Here is a 21,296-nt window from a genome sequence, read left to right on the forward strand (position 1 = left end):
CTAGTCTCCCCCATCAGGGGAAACATCTTTTCCACATCTAGTCAGTTTGGGCCTTTCAATATTTGAAAAGTTTTGGATTTTCTCCCCGTTTAGGAAATGGTCTGCACATTTATTTCTACTACCAAAGTGCATGACCATGCATTTTCTAACAATGTATTTCATTTGTCACTTTCTTGCCCATTCTCGTAATTTGTCAAAGTCCTTCTTCAGTCTTCCTGTTTCCTTAACACTACCTGCCCCTTCACCAATCTTCATATCATCTGAAAACTTGGCAACAAAGCCATTTATTCCATCATCTAAGTCAACAAAGGAGCAGTCCCCAACACTGACCCCTGTGGAACACCACTAGTCATTGGCAGCCAACCTGAAAAGGATCCTTTTATTCCCACTCGCTGCCTCCTACCAATCAGCCAATGCTCTAACTGTGTTAGTAACTTTCCTTTAATACCATGGGCTCTTTACTTGGTAAGCAGCCTCATGTGTGGCACCTTGTCAAAGGCCTTCTGAAAGCTCAAAAATACAACATCCACTGTATCTCCTTTATCTATCCTACTTGTAATCTCCTCAAAGAATTCTAATAGGTTCATCAGGCAGGATTTTCCCTGAAGGAAACCATACTGACTTTGTCCTATCTTGTCCTGTGTCACCAAATACTCCATCACCTCATCCTTAACAATTGCCTCTAACATCTTCTCAACCACTAAGTTCAGGCTAACTGGTCTATAATTTCCTTTCTGCTGCCTTCCTCCTTTCTTAAAGAGTGGAGTGACATTTGCAATTTTCTCGTCCTCCGGAACCATGCCAGAGTCCAATGATTTTGGAAAGATTATTACTAATGCTTCCACATTCTCTACTGCTACCTCTTTCACAACTCTTGAGTGCAGTTCATCTGCTCTGGGTGATATGTACCCTTATGTCTTTCAGCTTTTTAAGCACATTCTCCCTTGCAATAGTAACTGCACTCACTTCTCTTCCCTAACACCCTTCAACACTAGGCACACTGCTAGAGTCTTCCACGGTGAAGACCGATGCAAAATACTAATTTAGTTCATCTTCTGTCTCATTGTCCCCCATTATTATTTCCTCTGGCCTCATTTTCTAATGGTCCTATATCCACTGTCATCTCTTTTATTTTTTATACTGTTGAATAAACTATTTCTGTCTACTGTGATATTGTTTGCTTCCTTGCTTTCATATTTCATCTTCCCCTCCTAATGATTCTTTTAGTTGCTTTCTGTAGGTTTTAAAATCTTCCCAATCCTCTATCTTCCTGCTTTGTTGTATGCCCTCTCTTTTGACTTTTCTTGTACTATTTTTGTACTATAGTACTTCTCTCTTCTCTCTTGTACCATTCTAAGAGACTATTCTCTTGTACTATTTTGCCATTTGAGTATTTCTTTGTTTTTGGAATACATCTATCCAGAACCTTCCTTATTTTGCCCAGAAACTCAAAACATTGCTGCTCTGCTGTTACCCCTGCCAGCATCTCCTTCCAATTTACTTTGACCAATTCCTCTCTCATACCACAGTGATTTCCTTTACTCCACTGAAATACTGCTACATTAGACTTTAGTTTCTCCCTATCAAAAATTCACTCTCCTGAGATCTGTTACCAACTTGATTTTCCCAATCTATCTGCATGTTAAAGTCTCCTGTAATTATCATTACATTTCCCTTTTGACATGCCTTTTCTATTTCCTATTGTAATCAGTAGTCCACATCCCAGTTACTGTTTGGAGGCCTGTATATACTGCCATCAAGGTATTTTTACCCTTGTAGTATCTTAACTCAACCCAGAAGTTTCAAAGCCACGCCACCCCCTCTGCCTGCCTTCCTATCCCTCTGATACAATGTGTAACCTTGGACATTCAGCTCCCAACAACAACACTTTTTCAGTCACGATTTAATGATGGCCACAAGGTCATACCCAACAATCTGTAAAAGTGCAACAAGATCATCCACCTTATTTCTTATACTCCGTGCACTGAGATATAACACTTTGAGTACTGTATTTGATACCTTTTTTGATTCTGCATCCCTAATGCACTGATACTCACCCTGCTGGCTGCAATTTTGTCCTATAATCTGCTTGTCCTTCATGACAATCTGACTGCACACTATCTCTTTTTTAACCATCTGTCCTATCCTGAGTCCTTTCACTCTACTTCCTATCCCTCTGCCAAATTAGTTTAAACCTTCCCCGACAGTTTTAATAAATCTGCCCTTCAGAATATTGGTCCTGCTCAGGTTCAGGTGCAACCTGTCCCCTTTCTACAGGTTATACCTCCCTCAGAAGAAATGTTAATGATCTGAGAACCTGAAGCCCTGCCCCATGCACCAGCCTCTCAGCCATGCATTTATGTGCCAAATCATCCTGTTTCTATCCTCACTGGTGTGCTCACAGATAGCAATCCAGAAATTACTACCTTGGAGGTCCTGCTTGTCAGCTTTCTGGTTAGCTCTCTTCAGGACCTCTTTGCTTTTCCTTCCTCTGTCATTGGTACCAATATGTACCAAGACATCTGACTGCTCTCCCTACCCCTCCAAAATGCTGTGGACACATTCTGGGATGTCCCTGACCTTGGCTTAGAACACATTTCTTACTCATTCTGATGTCTGGTCTGAACACTGAGTTGCTGCCACTTTGGATATTTATCTAATAAAGTGGTCAATGAGTGTATCTCCCAGTGGTTTAATCACTTATGCCAGTGATTTGCCACTTTATAGAGATTTTAGGCTTCAGCCAGAGCTGGAGTCACTTAACAAACTTATCTCCCTTCATAGCAATTGGCCACAAACCATGAGTTAGTAGGGTTCTTAGCCTACCGTTTGTGAATCATTCGGGGAAAACAGGAGCTGGCTTTCTCCTGATAAAGTAGCCCGCTGGCACTCTCTGCTTAAGTTCACACATGTATACTGGAAATTCAGAAATATGAATAGTACTTACAGCAGTCTACCTTAGCAAGAATTTGACCAGATAAAGACAGAGAAATGGAAGGTCAAGAACTCGGATTGAAAAAGAGAGAGAAAAGTTATATTCTTCTGCAAATTTTATCTTTAGAATATGAAAGTCTGGCTTACCTCCTATGAGAAGCATAGTTTCCAGTGATATGCCCAGAACCATCACATCCAGGAGTTGGACATCTATCAATGAAAATGTAAGAACAGCAAACTGTTCAAATGCACCTAGTACCTATAGTAGCATTTACAAGTGGAATTTACAGTCTAATACAAGAGTAGCAGGATGATTAAAATACAGTTCTATAAAAGTATTAAATAATTCATCCAAAGCCAATGTATCTAAACTTCAGCGAGACAAATTGCATGGGGTATGCTGTGAAGGGTAAACTACTTTTGGAACATTGGACAGCACTTAGTAAATTGTTACAAAAACAAAACCATCATACTGATGTTTTCATTATTTACAGAGCTTCAACTCCATGTAATTTGCCCAACAATTACCAACAATGTCCATTGCTTAAATAAATTGAATGTAGAGCTATAAAATTTCTGTAAACAAGTTTTACAGGATTCTACAAGGCTTAGCATTTCATTCATCCAAACCAACTTTGCACTATCCCTCTGTTCAGGTTTAGTCTTTTCTCACATGACACTCACATTCAAATCAGTTGTGTGAGGCGGCCAGTTGCAAGCTAACTTATAATCGCAACCATGAGGGTGACAAAAAGAGCACCTTTATGGAACTGAGGTATGTAAAGTCATAACACGAAAAGAGAAATCTCATTAGTGATTGACATTGCTGTGGCACTGTGGAATTGCACATAAACTAATTTGAATGCAAACTGCAACAAATTACCAATTTGATGGTAAATCCAATGCTGATTAAAATACTCATACAGAGACAACTAAGCTAAATATTCAATCAAATTACTAAAAGTTAGTTTGGAATAAGAAAGGGATTCCCTGATGAAGATTATTGCCAAAAGAAGCAATGAGAAATGGATCTTAATAGAAAAGCAATACATAAATATATATATATCGATTTGTGTGAGTTCAATTCTTCTAACTGCAGATTACCAATTGTAGTTATTGGTTGAAGAAAATCCAACATTAATAGAATAAGATTTGTAATGACAACATGAAGACATTATGCATGCACTAATGCCAAATAAGCCTTACTTTAATTCTTGGGAGCTGGTGGCCATCATACTTCGAATACTTTTGTCTGCCAAAGGACAGCCGGATAGACTGCAAGATACACAAGGCAGCAAAATCAATTCATGTCAAGTCAATCCAACATTTCATACACACATATGACACAACTTGACAAATGCAGAGAAGAAATGGTTTCACTGCTGAATTGCTGACAGATTCATGCCAATAGCTAACCCTCTGAATATTTTAGCATTTAATTTAATCATGGCCTATATATATAATATAATATATATTATGTATTATATTATATATATATTATATATATACATACACACACACATATATATATATAAGGAATTTGATTCTTAAAGCATTACATTTGCTTCATTACTGTGGACTCAGTTTACAATAATTAACTTTGAAAATATATTTGTAGCCAACATTAAATTTCAGTAATATAATATAATACAATTAAAGATAACTATTCTATGTAATTAATCATTTACATTACATTTCCTGATATAAAAAAGGGAAATGTTTACAATTTATTCATGAAGTATTGACAATAAAGCAAATTTATTTCTTCTTAAATAATATTCTTATTCTTCATAACATCAGCCCATGATCTTAATTATTATTGTAAAGAATTCTGTAACAAACATGCTGCAAACTGTCAAGAAAATTCAATTGTCAAAGGGTTAACATGCAATTTTTTTTGCAATTCACTTGACAGCATTGTTCAGGTAAGCTGAAAACAATAAATTGAAAAGACAGTATCCACCATGAAAAAGGAAGTCACACCTTCTATGTGAGGCGTAATTACCCGTGACATGACCACTCCCATCACACCCTGGTGTTGGACATCTGCCACCAAACAAGAAAACAGCCAAAAATAGTAATTAAGTTTTTAGAAAACTTTTTTTTGATATTTCATTGTTTCCAGTTTAGCTTCACTGTCTGCAATGGTTTGCTAAGTATCCTAAGGAAAAACTGCAAGAATGAAGCAATTACCAAAATGATGCTTTACTTAATCTTAATATAGCGCAATTAAAGTAAGAAACTTTATCCACCAAGAAAATTTGGGAATTGAAGATTTTAAAAAATCATGCTGCATATTTTGTTGCATGCTACCAAAATACAAAGAAGAGTTTCCTTCAAAGGGATATTTAGCAAATAAAGTCAAAAGAGAAGATGACACTATTCTGCTTGCTTACGTTATGAGATCTTTTTTGTTGATGTCCTTGCATTGTCCATATTTAGGTTTAGGACTTGGTATTGTGACCTCTCCAGGATACCTTCGTTCTTCCAGGCTTTCCTGAAATGGATCCATATCTTCTGGCTACAGAAAAGTGAAAATTATTATTGGCTTACGTTTGTGTATTTTGTATGAACATAATCATGAGCAACAACAGCTGCTGTTCTACCAACCCCTCTTCTATTCACAATGGCTAGAAAATCAAAATTAAATACTTACCACCCACCATACTTCATTTTTTCTGTAATCTCTTCTCTTGTACTTTAAGAATCCTTCAGAAATTTTTCGACATTAATAATCTAAATTTTGTAGGCCAGTTAATGATATATTGACTGCGATCAACATGTAAATCAAGCAGCTAATTCAGAAATTATGTTAAGAACAGCAACTTTCTAGTGCTTAGTCACCATTTATGCAATTGACAGCCAGCTATTTATCATAATTTAGCCAGATAAATTGCATAAAATGTTATTTATTTATTGATTTATTTATCCTTGTAATTTAGAGTAATTTATGTATTTGCACTGCACTGCTGCCACAAAACGACAAATTCCATATCACACACAAAATGCTGGAGGAACTCAGCAGGCTAAGCAGCATCTATGGGAAAGAGTAAATAGTCGTTGTTACAGGCCGAGACCCTTCATCTGGTCCTGATGAAGAGTCTCAGCCCAAAATGATGACTGTTTACTCTTTTCCATAGTTACTGCTTGGCCTGTTGATTTCCTCCAGCATTTTGTGTGTGTTACTTTGATTTCCAGCATTTGCAGATTTTCTCTTGCTTGAAATTTCATATAATCTAAGCTAGTATTATAAATTAGATTCTTATTCTCAACTCTGTGGTTTATTTTAAACTTGAACCATTTCTCCATTTGCCTATTAGTGTTGTCTCAGAATGCTAAGCTTCATAAAGAGGCATGAGGGAAGAGCTGCCATAGTTCATTAGAAGGGGATACTAGCAGGGATGATTGCAGAACAGCAATGGCTGGTCTTTCTGGAAGTGTGCTGAACTACATATACCTGTCTGGACACGTCCCCCCCCCCCCCCCCCCCACCCCGGCTGACTGCTCCTGTGGCTCCTCCCACTGACCGTGGCTCCTCCCACAGACCCCGGTATAAAGGCGATTGGGGCCTGAGCCCTGCCTCTCAGTCTCCAGGATGTAGCATGGTGGTCAATTGCTGCTTGTTCTTTCTTCCAGTCAATAAAAGCCGATATCTCGCCTCACGTCTCAGAGAGTTATTGATGGTGCATCAGGAAGTAATTTGGAATTCGTAGGATAGATACATCCCAAATTTGAAGAAGTATTCAAAAGGAAGGATGACACAACCATGGCTGACAAGTGAAGTCAAAGATGGCATAAAAGGAAAAGAGAGGGCACCTAATATAGCAAAAATTTGTGAGAAGTTAGAGGATTGGGAAGCTTTTAAAAACCAGCAGAAGAACCAAAAACCCACAAGGAGAGAATTATGAAGTTAAGCTAGCCAAGAATATAAAAGAGGATACAAAATTTTTTTTTTTCAGATTAGTAAAGAATAAAAGAGAAGCAAAAGTGGATATTGGTCTGCTGGAAAATGATGTTGGAGAGGTAGTAATGGGTACAAAGAAGTGGTAAAAGAACATAATAAATATTTTGCATCAGCCTTCACTGTGGAAGACACTAGAAGTATGCTGGAAATTTGATAGTGTCAAGGAGACGAAGTGAGTGCAGTTGCTATTATGGAGGCGAAGGCACTTGGGAAGCTGAAAAGCTGATAAGTCATCTGGACCAGATGGACTAAGCCCCACGGCTCTGAAAGAGGTAGCTGAAGAGAATTTGAAGGCATCAGAAATGATTTTTCAAGAATCACTAGCCGCTGGAATGCTTCCAGAGAAATGAAGAATTGCAAATGTTAAAAACCCAGAAGTCCCACTGTGAGGGAATGGACTGAGGAAATGGTTAAGATTTCATCATATGAACACATGTTGGGAAGAATTAACAGTGAGGGAAAAGTGCAAGACGTGTGGGATCAATTTTGGTTGTATGTTAATTTAAACTTAAATTAGATGCTTTTTTCTGTTACTTAGTTTTATATGTTTTCCTGTCATGGGATAGCTGTGTAAATATGCTGTACTGTATCTGCTCTATGATATGCTGTGCTGCTTTGTAAAATAATAATAAAAATTTGAATTACAAAAAAACAAGAATTGCAAATGTCACTCCACTCTTCAAAAAGGGAGAGAAGCAGAAGAAACGATATTATAGTTCTGTTACCCTGACTTCTGTAGTTGGGAAGATGTTCGAGTACATTATTAAGGATGAAGTTTTGGGATACTTAGAGATACATGGTTTCCTTAAGGGGAAATCTTGTCTGATAAATCTGTTGGGACTCTTCGAGAAAATAACAGGCAGAGGAAGACAAAGGAAAATCAATCGATGTTGTTTACTTGGATTTTCAGAAGGCTTTTGACGAAGTATTGCAAATGAAGGTGCTTAACAAGAGCTCATGGTATTACAGCAAACATACTAACAGGGATAGATTAGCTGACTGGTGGGAGCCAAAGAGTGGGAATAAAGGAAGCCTTTCCTGGTTGGCTGCTGGTGAGTAGTGGTAATTCGCAGAGGTCAGTGTTGGGAGCAGTCCTTTTCACATTATATGTGAATAATTTGGATGATGGCATTGATGGCTTTGTGGCCAAGTATGTGGACAATGCAAAGATAGGTAGAGGGGCTGGTAGTGTTGAGGAAGCAGGAAATCTGCAGAAGGTCTTAGACAGATTAGGAGAATGGGCAAAGAAGTAGCAGATGGAATATAATGTACGGAAGTGAGTGGTCACACGGTATGGTACAAAGAATAAAGGCATAGACTGTGGAGAAACTTTAAAAAATCAGAAGCACAAATAGACAGGAGTCTTTGTGCAGAATTCTCTAAAGGTTAACTTGCAGGTTGAGTCAGTGGTAATGAAGGCAAGTGAAATGTTAGCATTCATTTTGAGAGGATTAGAATATATAAGCAAGGATGTAATTCTGACAGACTTTATAAGACATTTGTCAGACTGCAGTTGGATTATTGTGAGCAGTTTTGAACCCCTTATCTCAGAAAGGATATGCTGGCATTTGGAGAAGGCCCAGTGGAGTTTCAGGAGAATGACTCTGAGAATGAAAGGGTTAACATATGGCGGTTCTAGGCCTGTACTCACTTGAGTTTGAATTGAGGGGGAACTCTTCGAAACCTTTTGAATACTGAAAAGCCTAGAGAACGTGGATGTGGAGCGGATGTTTCCTATAGTGGTAGGGGTGGGAGTTGATCCATGACCAGAATAGAAGGACATCTATTTAGAACAGACATGAGGAGGAGTTTCTTTAGCCAGTGGACAGTGAATCTGTGTAATTCATCGTCACAGACAGCTGTGGAGGCCAAGTCATTGTGTATATTTAAAGCCGATGTTGATAGGTTCTTAATTAGTCAGGGTTTCAAAGGTTATGGGGAGAAGGCAGGAGAAAGAGGTTCAGAGGGATAATAAATCAGCCATGATGGGATGGCAGAGCAGATTTGATGGGTCGAATGGTCTAATTCTGCTCTTATGTCTTATGGTGTTATTATAATTATTATGGGAAAGTATGTTATCACCTCTGCTTTGGAAAAGGCAACAATTTAATGTACTGAATTTTGTTTCAACTGGTATTCAATGTTGCAGCAGCATCTTCATCTATGCCAATAGTATCAACAGCAGCTAGAAAGTCCAGTGAGAGACAGGAACTTTTCATCAGCAGTCTGAAGTAATTTAGTGGGTTGATGCTGACTGTAGAAGACTCACGTTATAGAGAAATGTAATTCAATAACATCCCTGGGCCTATACAGTTGAATATACACTGATGAAGCCATCATAGAAACCCAAAGCATGATATTTTAGAATTAATTAAAAAATGGTGGTGTACTTCCTTGTATCTATTCCCATCAGTTTCAAAGTAAACCATATGAATTCAATATACACTACACCATGTGATTGGATGGTTTGTGTTGTAGTAGGTATGGAAAGAGCATTAGCAAGTATATTACAAATGCTTGAGTGAAGCTTCAAGCTGTAAACAATTTCTAATACAAAAATAAGTTTTTATAAAGCATAGCTTAAATATATTCATATTCCTGATGATCACATTGACCATCAGCTTAGAAACCAAATTATTTAGGATTTTTAATTGGTTACTGGTAGAATCTGCAAATCTTACCAAAGCTCTGCAGTGGATGGATTTTTAGATTTCTGCTGCTGGCTGTGCCAAGTTTTTCATCCTGGGGTTAATAGCTTGCATTAACCAAGACAATGGTGGGTATTTTTCCCTCAACTCTGCCCCTCTGACCCTCAACACAGGAACCCCTCAGAGCTGTGTCCTAAGCCCCCTCACTCCTTTACTCTCTGTATACACATGACTTGTGTTGCCACCCACAGCTCCAACCTGCTAATTAAATTTGCTGATGATACTACACTGATTGGCCTAATCTCAAATAATGAGACAGCCCACAGAGAAGAAGTCATCACTCTGACACAGTGGTGTCAAAAGAACAACCTCCCCCCTCAATGTTGTAAAAACAAATGAGCTGGTTGTGGACTACAGGAGGAATGGAGACAGGCAAAGCCTTATTGACGTCAGTGGAGCTGGGGTTGAGAGGCTGAACATCTTTAAGTTCCTTGGCATACACATCAGCGAGGATCTCACATGGTCTGTACGTATTGGCTGTGTGGTGAAAAAACCAAAACAGCATCTCTTTCACCTCAGATGGTTGAAGAGGTTTGGTATAGGTCCCCAAATCCTAAAGACTTTCTACAGGGGCACACTTGAGACCATCCAGACCGGCTGCATCACTGCCTGGTATGGGAGCTGAAATTCCCTCAGTCGCAGGACTCTGCAAAGAGTGGTGTGGACAGCCCAGCGCATCTGTAGATGTGAACTTCCCACGATTCAGGACATGCACAAAGACAGGTGTGTAAAATGGCCAAAGGATCATTGGGGTCCCAAGTGACCCCAACCACAAACTTTTCCAGCTGCTATCATCCGGGAATTAGTACCACAACATAAAAGCCAGTACCACCAGGCTTTGTGACTGCTTCTTCCACCTGGGCATCAGACTGATTAAGTCATGCTGCTACAATTGTATTTCTATGCTATACAGTATTGACTGTCCTGTTGTACATATAGGACTGGCCATTATCCGACAGGGCGAGGGCACAGCCTAAGAGTTTGGCTCGCCTTTGGAGGCCTAGGATCTCGAGGCTCTGGAGACAGGCGGACCAAAGGTTGGTGTCCCGGACTGGTGTGTCATGGGAGCTGGAAGATTGTTGGCTGTGTGCCAGAGACCTGAGATCTTTGGGCACAGAGCTCAGAAAAAGCAACACCATGGACTTCTAACATCATAAACCAGTGAGTTGTTTGTTATGTCTCCCCTCTCGCTTTGAAATGGAGACATCTTTTTCTCTCTTATTAGGGAGAGAGAGAACCTGTGGTACGTTGAATACCGGGTGAATGTGTAGTCTTTGGAGTACTGCAAGTCTGTGTCTTTGATGTTGCTTTGCTCATGCTTGAGTGCTCGGAGGTGGGTGCTGTTGCTTTAATTTTTGCTGGTGAGGGAAGGGGGGGGGGGGGATTGTTGCTTGCTGCCACTTACGGGCAGGAGTGAGAGGAGCTGAGAGGGACTTTGGGGTTCTAACATTTAACTGTCATTCATTCCTTGGGGGTACTCCTCTGTTTTTGTGGATGTTTGCGAAGAAAAAGCATTTCAGGATGTATATTGTATACATTTCTCTGACATTAAATGTACCCTTGAAACCTTTGAAACTATTTATTACAAATCACTATAAATTGTATATTGCACATTTAGACGGAGGCATAACATAAGGATTTTTACCCCTCATGTATGTGAAGGATGCAAGAAATAAAGTCAATTCAATTCAATTCACAAAGAATGTGAGACTAAAAGCAATTTCGAAAAATCATTACAATTACCTCACATTCTTCATGGCTTCACAGTTACTTATTTATTTTCTGTATAAAATACCTCTAAGAGTCTTGAGTTGTAGCTGAGTTTAAGACATAGGTGTCAAATTAAGGATGAGCTTTACATCAACATGTTTTTCTCATAACTATAAATGTGGCATGCAGCCTGCCAGGACTTTGAAACTCTCTGAAGATATTTAAACCTTATAGATTATAAAACACCTCATTATACATGCCACTAAATGTGCAATTGTTAGCTGCAATTACAATTCAGGTACATGCTTAAGATATAAAAAAGACTCAATTCATATGCTTTGCAATACACTTATAATTTTAATAATACACAATTGTGTTTTTGCTGGCTCTATGCAATATGGTGAACTTTACCACATCTGCTGGTAAGGTATTATATGAGGGTAATGAGGCCAAAGTTTCTATTTCAAAGAGATATCCAATGGCTTGTATTTCATTCTTGATTTAATTTCATGCTTTTGTTGATTAGGTTTTACATATTTTTTATCATTGAGTTTAATATATTACTTGAATTTTATTGCAGGTAACCCACATGCTCTCTCATCTCTGAGATCTGAAGTTAACGTCAAGCAAGATTGACGGATCAAATGACATTTTCCTCTCCAAGACGTAATAGTCAAATGTGAAAGTTTATTCAATACATGGAAAGTTCAGACCCACAGAATGAAATGTAAACACAACTGCCAATCTTACTCAGAAACCTTAAAATTAATTTGTTGTTATGAGGCTGTTCCAATACTGAAGTTAAAAGCTGTTGCAAGAATGTACTATCAGCTTGTTTCTTGTGAATGTGAGAATATTCAATGGTAAACAGGTTTATGCAAATACATGACGTCTATCATTAATGCCTCGCAAGCTAATTAAACTATCCTTCAAGAACCTAACAGTACTAATACAGAGTGTCCCTACAAATTCAAGATCCGTACCATAAGCCCACTTTTCAAAGTGTAGTTATGTGCATCGAAACAGGGCATGTCTTTCACTGAGTCAATCTCCCAGCAGCACTTGATTTCTGTCTTTCTGTATGTCCCTGGGAACAACCCGTAGATCAGAGAGTCCTCTGTTATTTAGCTGTGTGGGATGAACAGAGATGCAGGCCCTTGCATCTATCTCCACATCCTCTTTGCAATTCCACAGTCCAAAACTGTGAGCAACTGTCTTGTTCCCATTATGATCACCTCTGGGATCAACTTTGGCCCCTGACTCAAACTGGTTGCAGAATCTGATCAATCTGTGAACCGATCTTGGCTCTAAGCTGAAGACAGTGATGTCCATGTAGAGGGAGGTTTTCACCTGGGTCCCTCCACTGCCCAGCAATATCACCTCTCTTATGCTCCTGTCCTTCCAGATGGATTTGGCAAAGGTTCTATAGAGCACACAAGCAAGACAGGGGAGAATGGACAACTCTGCCTGACTCCAGACTTGATGGGGACGCTATATTTTTTCTAACATTGATTTGGATTTGGATGACACTACAGATGTCTGTGTAGAGCAGATGTATCCAATTCCTGACTCCCTCTCCAAAGCTCATTTTGGAGAGCACGTTCATCATGAATGTGTGTGATATTCTGTCAAAGGTTTATCCTGGTCCATGATTACCAGGCAGGCATCTAACCCCCATGTCTTGTACATAGATGATGCCATAAGAGAGCAGTGCAAAGCTGTCAGAAATCTTCCTGCCAGACACAGTACAGGTGCTAGCTAGAAGCAAAACATTGTACTCTTCTAGCAGGTCCAGGCCCATCCAATCCCACAGAGCTGAGAATAACTCAGCCAGTAAGCTATCACTTTTATTTGAGTTGAAGGAATGGATGGAGCCAGTTCCTCCGAAGTCAATAGTTGGCCCAGACTCTTCTGCTTGCTGTTGTCTAGTACCTCTGTGATAAAGGTCAAGAAATTCTGGGAGGGAGTGCTGTTTTTGTTGTTGTTCTTGTGGTTTCAAGGTTGTCCAATTTCAAAACACATAATTGACATCCACGCATCCCTCAACATAAAAAGTCAGGAAGGCGAGGATACCCACAATGTGCAGATGTGGATTGAACATGTACTCAGAGATCACACACTCCTCCTGAGTGGAGATGGTGTAAAGAGGTTGCGCCTCCTGCAGCGACAGTGGCACCTTGTTCTCATTCTCCTGAAAACCCTCCAGCAACTTCTGCCATCCCCTCACACTCTTGAAGGTGATGCACCGGTGAAGACTTGGATGTGAAGATGTCCTTCATATCAAACTTGCAACACTCCGGGAGAACCTTCTCAATGAATTGGTCCCTGGTGAAGGGGGTTCACCTTGCTGAGATCCTTCACTGCCACTCTGATAGTGTTTTGGATTCCCTACTGATGTATCATAGCTATAGCCCTCCTGACTGAGCTGAAATGCTTATTATTTTATTTTTGTTTTATTTAGAAATTCTGCACAGAACAGGCCCATCCAGCCCAATAAGCCATATCGCCCAGCAACCCACGGATTTAACCCTTGTCTAATCACAGGTCAATTTGTAATGACCAATTAACTTACTAATTGGTATATCTTTGGACTGTGGAGGGAAACTGGAACACCCAGAGGAGACCCACGTGTTCATGGGGAGGATGTAGAAACTCCTTAGAAAAAGATGCCAGAACTGAACTCCAAAAGCTAATGCCTCGAGCTGTAATAGTGTCTCACCAGCCGCTCTGCTACCATGGTGCCTTTAGTGGAAAGGTTGGTTTCCCATTCAGTATAAGAACCCACCTGAATGTCAGCAGGTTAATAGACAATAGACATTAGGTGCAGGAGTAGGCCATTTGGCCCTTCGAGCCAGCACCACCATTCAATGTGATCATGGCTCATCATTCACAATCAGTACCCTGTTCCTGCCTTCTCCCCATATCCCTTGACTCTGCTATCTTTAAGAGCTCTGTCTAACTCTTTCTTGAAAGCATCCAGAGAATTAGCCTCCACTGCCTTCTGAGGCAGAGCATTCCGTAGATCCACAACTCTCTGGATGAAAAAGTTTTTCCTGAACTCTGTTCTAAATGGCCTACCCCTTATTCTTAAACTGTGGCCTCTGGTTCTGGACTCCCCCAACATCGGGAACATGTTTCCTGCCTCTAGCGTGTCCTATCCCTTAATAATCTTATATGTTTCAATCAGATCCCCTCTCATCCTTCTAAATTCCAGTGTATACAAGCCCAGTCGCTCCAATCTTTCAACATATGACAGTTCCGCCATCCCAGGAATTAAGCTTTTATCAGTGTCATTTGACCATGAAGATTCCATCTTATCCACTGTTTTCAATGTCAGTGTCCATGGAGACCCACAGTGAATCAGCACCCACAGGTGATCTTAGCCAAAAGGCCAAAGCATATTGTGAATGGATTTGATGTCCTTATGTATAGAGATGAGTTAGGCGTATGCCAGTGACTTCACTCAATGTGGCCTCACTCACAGGACCAGCCCTTGGAAATGGGTGGAAATGGAAAGAGGACTCACCACCTGAGCCAATATCAAGATATGCAGCAATAAAGTGAAGCACTAGTCAACTCAAATGGTTTGGATGACTTCTATTTGAAAGTAGAGGCCTGCTTGTGCAGAAAACTGAAACCTAATGAAAATATGTCCTAACCTCCATGAATCCAAACCAGATTCAGATATCCAGAGACCTTTTCCCAGGACAGCAATAACTGATAGGAGAAGACATAATCTTAAGGTGATCGAAAAATGTATGGGGGGAAATGTCAAAGGTAAGTATTTTACACAGAGGAATGTAGGAGTGTGGAACATCCTGCTAGTGGTAGAACCAGATACATTAGGGACTTTAAAAAACTCTTAGACAAGCTCATGCATGATAGAAAAAAGGAGGATTATGTAGGATAGAAGGGTTAGATTGATCTGAGAATACATTATAAGGTCAGCACAACATCGTGGGCCAAGGTCCTGTACTGTGCTATAGTGTCCTCTGTTCTAATTAGGAGTTTACAAAAAAAAGTCATTAACTTATTGTGCTGCATTCTAGCATGGAAATTAGGACCAGGAATAGACCTATCAACCACTCAAGTTTTTTTCTGCCATTTAATAAGATTAAGCCTCATCTGATTAGAGCCAAAATTCTCTGTCCTTGTATATCTGTGGTAATTTTTCATTTTCTTGCTTATCAAGTATCTATGCTCAAAATTCAACACACACAAAATGCTGGAGGAACTCAGCAGATCAGGCAGCATCTATGGAAAGGAACAAACAGTCGATATTTCAGGCTGAGACCTTTATTTCCAGAATCTACAGAATTTCTACTTCCACCCACCCACTGAGTAGGAGTATTCCAAAGCCTCACGACCAGTTAAAAGTAAAACAAAAATCACCTCATTTCTGTCTTACATGGGTGACCACTCATTTTGAAAAAGCATTCTTGTGATTCTCCCAGAAAGGAAAACATCCTCTGGATATCCATCCTCAAGATCTTACATGTACAGTATATTTCAATCAAGTCCCCTCTCACTTTATTAACGTCTGATAGATACAAGCCTGGTCTACCCATGTTAAACTTACTTACGACCAAGAGGGCATGTGCAAAAATGAAACACAAATTATCTGGAGCTTGATAAAGTCAGGAGCCTGTAATAATGGCGTGAGCTGATCCTATCAGAATATGAATGTTTTACCGGAACATCAACTTTCTATGACATTATGCTGACTCAAATAATTGGTTCTCGTTGGGTTCAGGCTTGGTAGCCAAGTTCAAGGATTTGAACTTTGCTCTGGGTGCCTACCATTGCCAAGGCAATATCCCACCATTAATCCGAGAAGTGTGCAGCCCATTCTTATCATTATCACTTGAAGATGATGAATCTCCTCCCTAGCAGCACTGGTGGTGATTCATGAATCAGTGCATCTCACACCATTTTGTAATCAACACACTGTTAGCTGTGACTCATAATTCTACAGCACTCAATGCATCACCAACCATCTATGTTAGCAATGACTCCCATTTAGCTTCAGTTCAAATGAGTAATAATCCCTTGTGCCATATCCTTTTCAATAGATCTTTTAACATGCAAAACATTTCATAGACCATAATAATTTCAGTGGGGACATCAGTAGTTAAAACTACTCATTAATTTCAAAGTGCAATAACTTCATCCAGGGCATAAATTTCAGAGTGCCTCAGTGTGTTTAGTAAATTCCTGACCAGTCTGAGAATTGCATCATCTAGGTTTCCTGTGGGAACATTATGCTTCCCTGATAGATCCTAAAAACAATCAACGTAAAGGCATTCATCAGTTAATTACCTCTAAAATCAGTTCCATTCTATTGTTGAAGAAAACATGTAGGCAATTTATAATGGCTGTTTTTGTGTCTCTGCTACTCTTATAACAAGAGCTGGATATCCTTGCCTTGGTACATGTTGGTCACTACTCCTGATCAAGTAATCAGTCTGGAACATCCGCATGAGTGTCAAGGTCCTTGCTTATTGTTACAGCAGTGGCCAAGGGCATAGAAGGTTACGTATCAAGTGCTAGTTATTGGATTATCATTGATGAATACTTGATGGTAGTTAAGGTTGTAGTGGTCCAAAGGGCCTGGTGTATGACTCTACACTCAGTGGCCACTCTATTAGGTACCCCCTGTACCTTAGAAAGTACCTTCTGAGTGTATGTTTGTGGTCTTCTGTTGCTGTAGCCCACCCACGTCAAGGTTCAAAATGGTTGTTCAGTCTGACATACTCTTCTGCACACCCACACCACTGTCGTAACACAGGGTTATTTGAGTTACTGTTTCCTTCCTGTCAGCTTGAACCAGTTCAGCCATTCTGCTCTGACCTCTATCATTAATAAGACATTTCATTAACTCACCCACAGAACTCAATGTTTTTTGTTTATTTCACCAGTCTCGGTAAATTTTAGAGACTATTGTGCATAAAACTCCCAGAGGATCAGCAGTTTTTGAGATACTTGGAACCACCCTGTCTGATACCAACAATCATTCCATGGTCAAATCACTCAAATCACATTTCTCCCCCATTCTAATATTTGGTCTAAACAGCAACTGAAGCTCTTGACAATGTCCACTTGCATTTATACATTGATTTCCTGCCATTTGATTGTCTGATTATATATTTGCATTGCAGCAGATGTACAAGTGTATCTAATAAAGTGGCTACTAAGTGTATGACTCAAGTGTAATCATTTAACTATTAAGACTGCATTAAACAGCTTTCTTCACAAACTGCCTTGTCTAATAGCCATTTTTTGAAGATGTAATAAATATTTCAACTGAAAGCAGATGTAGCAGGTATCTCTGTAATTAAAATTAGACCTGGTCGGACCCAGGTAAATGCTTAGATTCATATAATTTTTTTAAGGTTTCATTGAAATAATTTAAGTCAAAATTATTTTTGTAGGTTTCCACAAGGTTTTAGAAGAGTAGCGAAAGATTTTCATTGAATTTGGGTAATCATCAAGATATTTATCATGTTAGTGGAGATGGAACAGAGAATTCTACTGTTGGGACTGTAAGAATTTTCTCTGGATGATTGTTGTAACTTGATAAGTATTCCAAGGATTTTTAAATACTTAAAGATCAAAGACAGATTGCTTAATCCAAGGTTGTGGGAATAGTCCATTAGGAGCTATCAATATTACAATAAAAGTAAGGTAAAGAATGGAAAAGGGTGAGAAAGGTCACAGTGAAATAACATCCTCGGAAAGCTACAAAAATGCAGAGGATTCAGTGGTGAAATGCTTGAAAAACTTCCTCAAAATCAATTTCCAAGGCATAGCAACTCAAAAGATACACCTCACTCGCAACCAGAAGAGCATGTTTATGACTTTATAAAGCACCTGTTTTAAAATTGTTAACGTAGCATTGAGTATACAGTGTTCAGCTGAGAGAAATAGATGAGATCAGAAAATGGGAGGAGTATACTGCATTGCATGAGAGAGATCTCTAATGTACAAATGCCCAAGCTTATACCGGAAATATGACAAAGATCTCCAGGACAAAACAGGAAATGGACTTTGCTATGGAAATACATAAACAATGGCAGCACAGAAAACACTTCAGTGAGAGATCTTAGATATCTAACATAAATTTGGGATTACTACGCAGATTGACATCAGAGTACCTAAATATGGATATTGTTCCTCAGAAGGACTATTGTGCCTATGACTATATCATAATTCTTGAGTATAACCATATAACCATATAACAATCACAGCACGGAAACAGGCCATCTCGGCCCTCCTAGTCCGTGCCGAACTCTTAATCTCACCTAGTCCCACCTACCCGCACTCAGCCCATAACCCTCCACTCCTTTCCTGTCCATATACCTATCCAATTTTACCTTAAATGACACAACTGAACTGGCCTCTACTACTTCTACAGGAAGTTCATTCCACACAGCTATCACTCTCTGAGTAAAGAAATACCCCCTCGTGTTTCCCTTAAACTTTTGCCCCCTAACTCTCAAATCATGTCCTCTCGTTTGAATCTCCCCTACTCTCAATGGAAACAGCCTATTCACGTCAACTCTATCTATCCCTCAACATTTTAAATACCTCGATCAAATCCCCCCTCAACCTTCTACGCTCCAATGAATAGAGACCTAACTTGTTCAACCTTTCTCTGTAACTTAAGTGCTGAAACCCAGGTAACATCCTAGTAAATCGTCTCTGCACTCTCTCTAATTTATTGATATCTTTCCTATAATTCGGTGACCAGAACTGTACACAATATTCCAAATTTGGCCTTACCAATGCCTTGTACAATTTTAACATTACATCCCAACTTCTGTACTCAATGCTCTGATTTATAAAGGCCAGCGTTCCAAAAGCCTTCTTCACCACCCTATCTACATGAGACTCCACCTTCAGGGAACAATGCACTGTTATTCCTAGATCTCTCTGTTCCACTGCATTCCTCAATGCCCTACCATTTACCCTGTATGTTCTATTTGGATTATTCCTGCCAAAATGTAGAACCTCACACTTCTCAGCATTAAACTCCATCTGCCAACGTTCAGCCCATTCTTCTAACCGGCATAAATCTCCCTGCAAGCTTTGAAAACCCACCTCATTATCCACAACACCTCCTACCTTAGTATCATTGGCATACTTACTAATCCAATTTACCACCCCATCATCCAGATCATTTATGTATATTACAAACAACATTGGGCCCAAAACAGATCCCTGAGGCACCCCACTAGTCACCGGCCTCCATTCCGATAAACAATTATCCACCACTACTCTCTGGCATCTCCCATCCAGCCACTGTTGAATCCATTTTATTACTCCAGCATTAATACCTAACGACTGAACCTTCTTAACTAACCTTCCATGTGGAACTTTGTCAAAGGCCTTTCTGAAGTCCATATAGACTACATCCACTGCCTTACCCTCGTCAACATTCCTCGTAACTTCTTCAAAAAATTCAATAAGGTTTGTCAAACATGACCTTCCACGCACAAATCCATGCTGGTTACTCCTAATCAGATCCTGTCTATCCAGATAATTATAAATATCTAAGAATACTTTCCATTAATTTACCCACCACTGATGTCAAACTGACAGGTCTATAATTGCTAGGCTTACTTCTAGAACCCTTTTTAAACAATGGAACCACATGAGCAATACGCCAATCCTCCGGCACAAACCCCGTTTCTAATGACATCTGAAAGATCTCCGTCAGAGCTCCTGCTATCTCTACACAAACTTCCCTCAAGGTCCTGGGGAATATCCTGTCAGGACCCGGAGATTTATCCACTTTTAAATTTCTTAAAAGCGCCAGTACTTCCACCTCTTTAATTGTCATAGGTTCCATAACTTCCTTACTTGTTTCCCACACCTTACACAATTCAATATCCTTCTCCTTAGTGAATACTGAAGAGAAGAAATCGTTCAAAATCTCTCCCATCTCCCTCGGTTCCACACATAGCTGACCACCCTGATTCTCTAAGGGACCAATTTTATCCCTCACTATCCTCTTGCTTTTAATATTACTGTAGAAACCTTTCGGATTTACTTCCACCTTATTTGCCAAACCAAACTCGTATCTTCTTTTAGCTTTTCTAATCTCTTTCTTAAGATTCCTTTTACATTCTTTATATTCCTCGAGCAATTCCTTTACTCCATGCTGCCTATATCTATTGTAGACATCCCTCTTTTTCCGAACCAAGTTTCTAATATCCCTTGAAAACCATGGCGCTTTCAAACCTTTAACCTTTCCTTTCAACCTAACAGGAACATAAAGATTCTGTACCCTCATAATTTCACCCGTAAATGACCTCCATTTCTCTATTACATCCTTCCCATAAAGCAACTTGACCCAATCCACTCTCTCTAAATCCCTTCGCATCTCCTCAAAGTTAGCCTTTCTCCAATCAAAAATCTCAACTCTAGGTCCAGTCTTTCATCCAGATCTAGTCAGTGCAAATAACCCAGAAATCCTTCAAGTAATGGTGTGTGGTGGCCACAAAATGATTAAATTTAACTACCAGTAAGTTCTGACATTCTGTTATAGTGATGATAAATTTGGAATAATGTTAATTGTTCATATTTTAATAAATGTAACATGAAGTTCCTTGAATGGAAAAGTGTTGAACAAAGACTTGGTCTGAAGTTTTGCAATATCAAAGTCAACAAGTGCAACATAGAGTCATTAATGCATAGAAGGCCATTTGATTTAATGAAGTTCATGCTGGCTCTCTGTACGGCAATCCAGTCAGTTCCATTCCCCTACTCTATCCACATAGCCTTGCAAGGTTATTTCCCACAGATGTCCTTTTGAAATCATAGATTATCTCAGCATTTACCAACACCATAGGCAGTAACTGCATCATCAATTCTTACTTCATAAAAAAGTTATTCACTTCACCATGCATCCCTCTCATAAAGTTTCATTAAATCTATGCCCATTAACCCTTGTAATATGAGCTAATGGGGAAAGTCTT

At 39.5% G+C, this 21,296-nt stretch overlaps 1 protein-coding gene across 18 annotated transcripts in view; it reads right to left on the reverse strand.

The window, feature by feature from the left end:
• LOC140733456 (myelin transcription factor 1-like protein) overlaps positions 1-21,296 on the reverse strand; it is a 444,485-nt gene that overhangs the window by 54,169 nt on the left and 369,020 nt on the right. For 14 of the 18 annotated variants that reach the window (XM_073056807.1, XM_073056806.1, XM_073056820.1 and 11 more), the window contains 4 exons: positions 5,331-5,455; positions 4,918-4,980; positions 4,141-4,209; positions 3,082-3,144 (listed from right to left, as the gene is read on the reverse strand). In XM_073056807.1, coding sequence (XP_072912908.1) covers positions 3,082-3,144; positions 4,141-4,209; positions 4,918-4,980; positions 5,331-5,455 — 320 coding nt within the window. The remainder of the gene's footprint in view (positions 1-3,081; positions 3,145-4,140; positions 4,210-4,917; positions 4,981-5,330; positions 5,456-21,296) is intronic. The other 4 variants (XM_073056818.1, XM_073056815.1, XM_073056817.1 and 1 more) reach the window with 1 other exon arrangement.

Source organism: Hemitrygon akajei, chromosome 9, assembly GCF_048418815.1.
Source record: "Hemitrygon akajei chromosome 9, sHemAka1.3, whole genome shotgun sequence".
Classification (NCBI taxonomy): Eukaryota; Metazoa; Chordata; class Chondrichthyes; order Myliobatiformes; family Dasyatidae; genus Hemitrygon; species Hemitrygon akajei.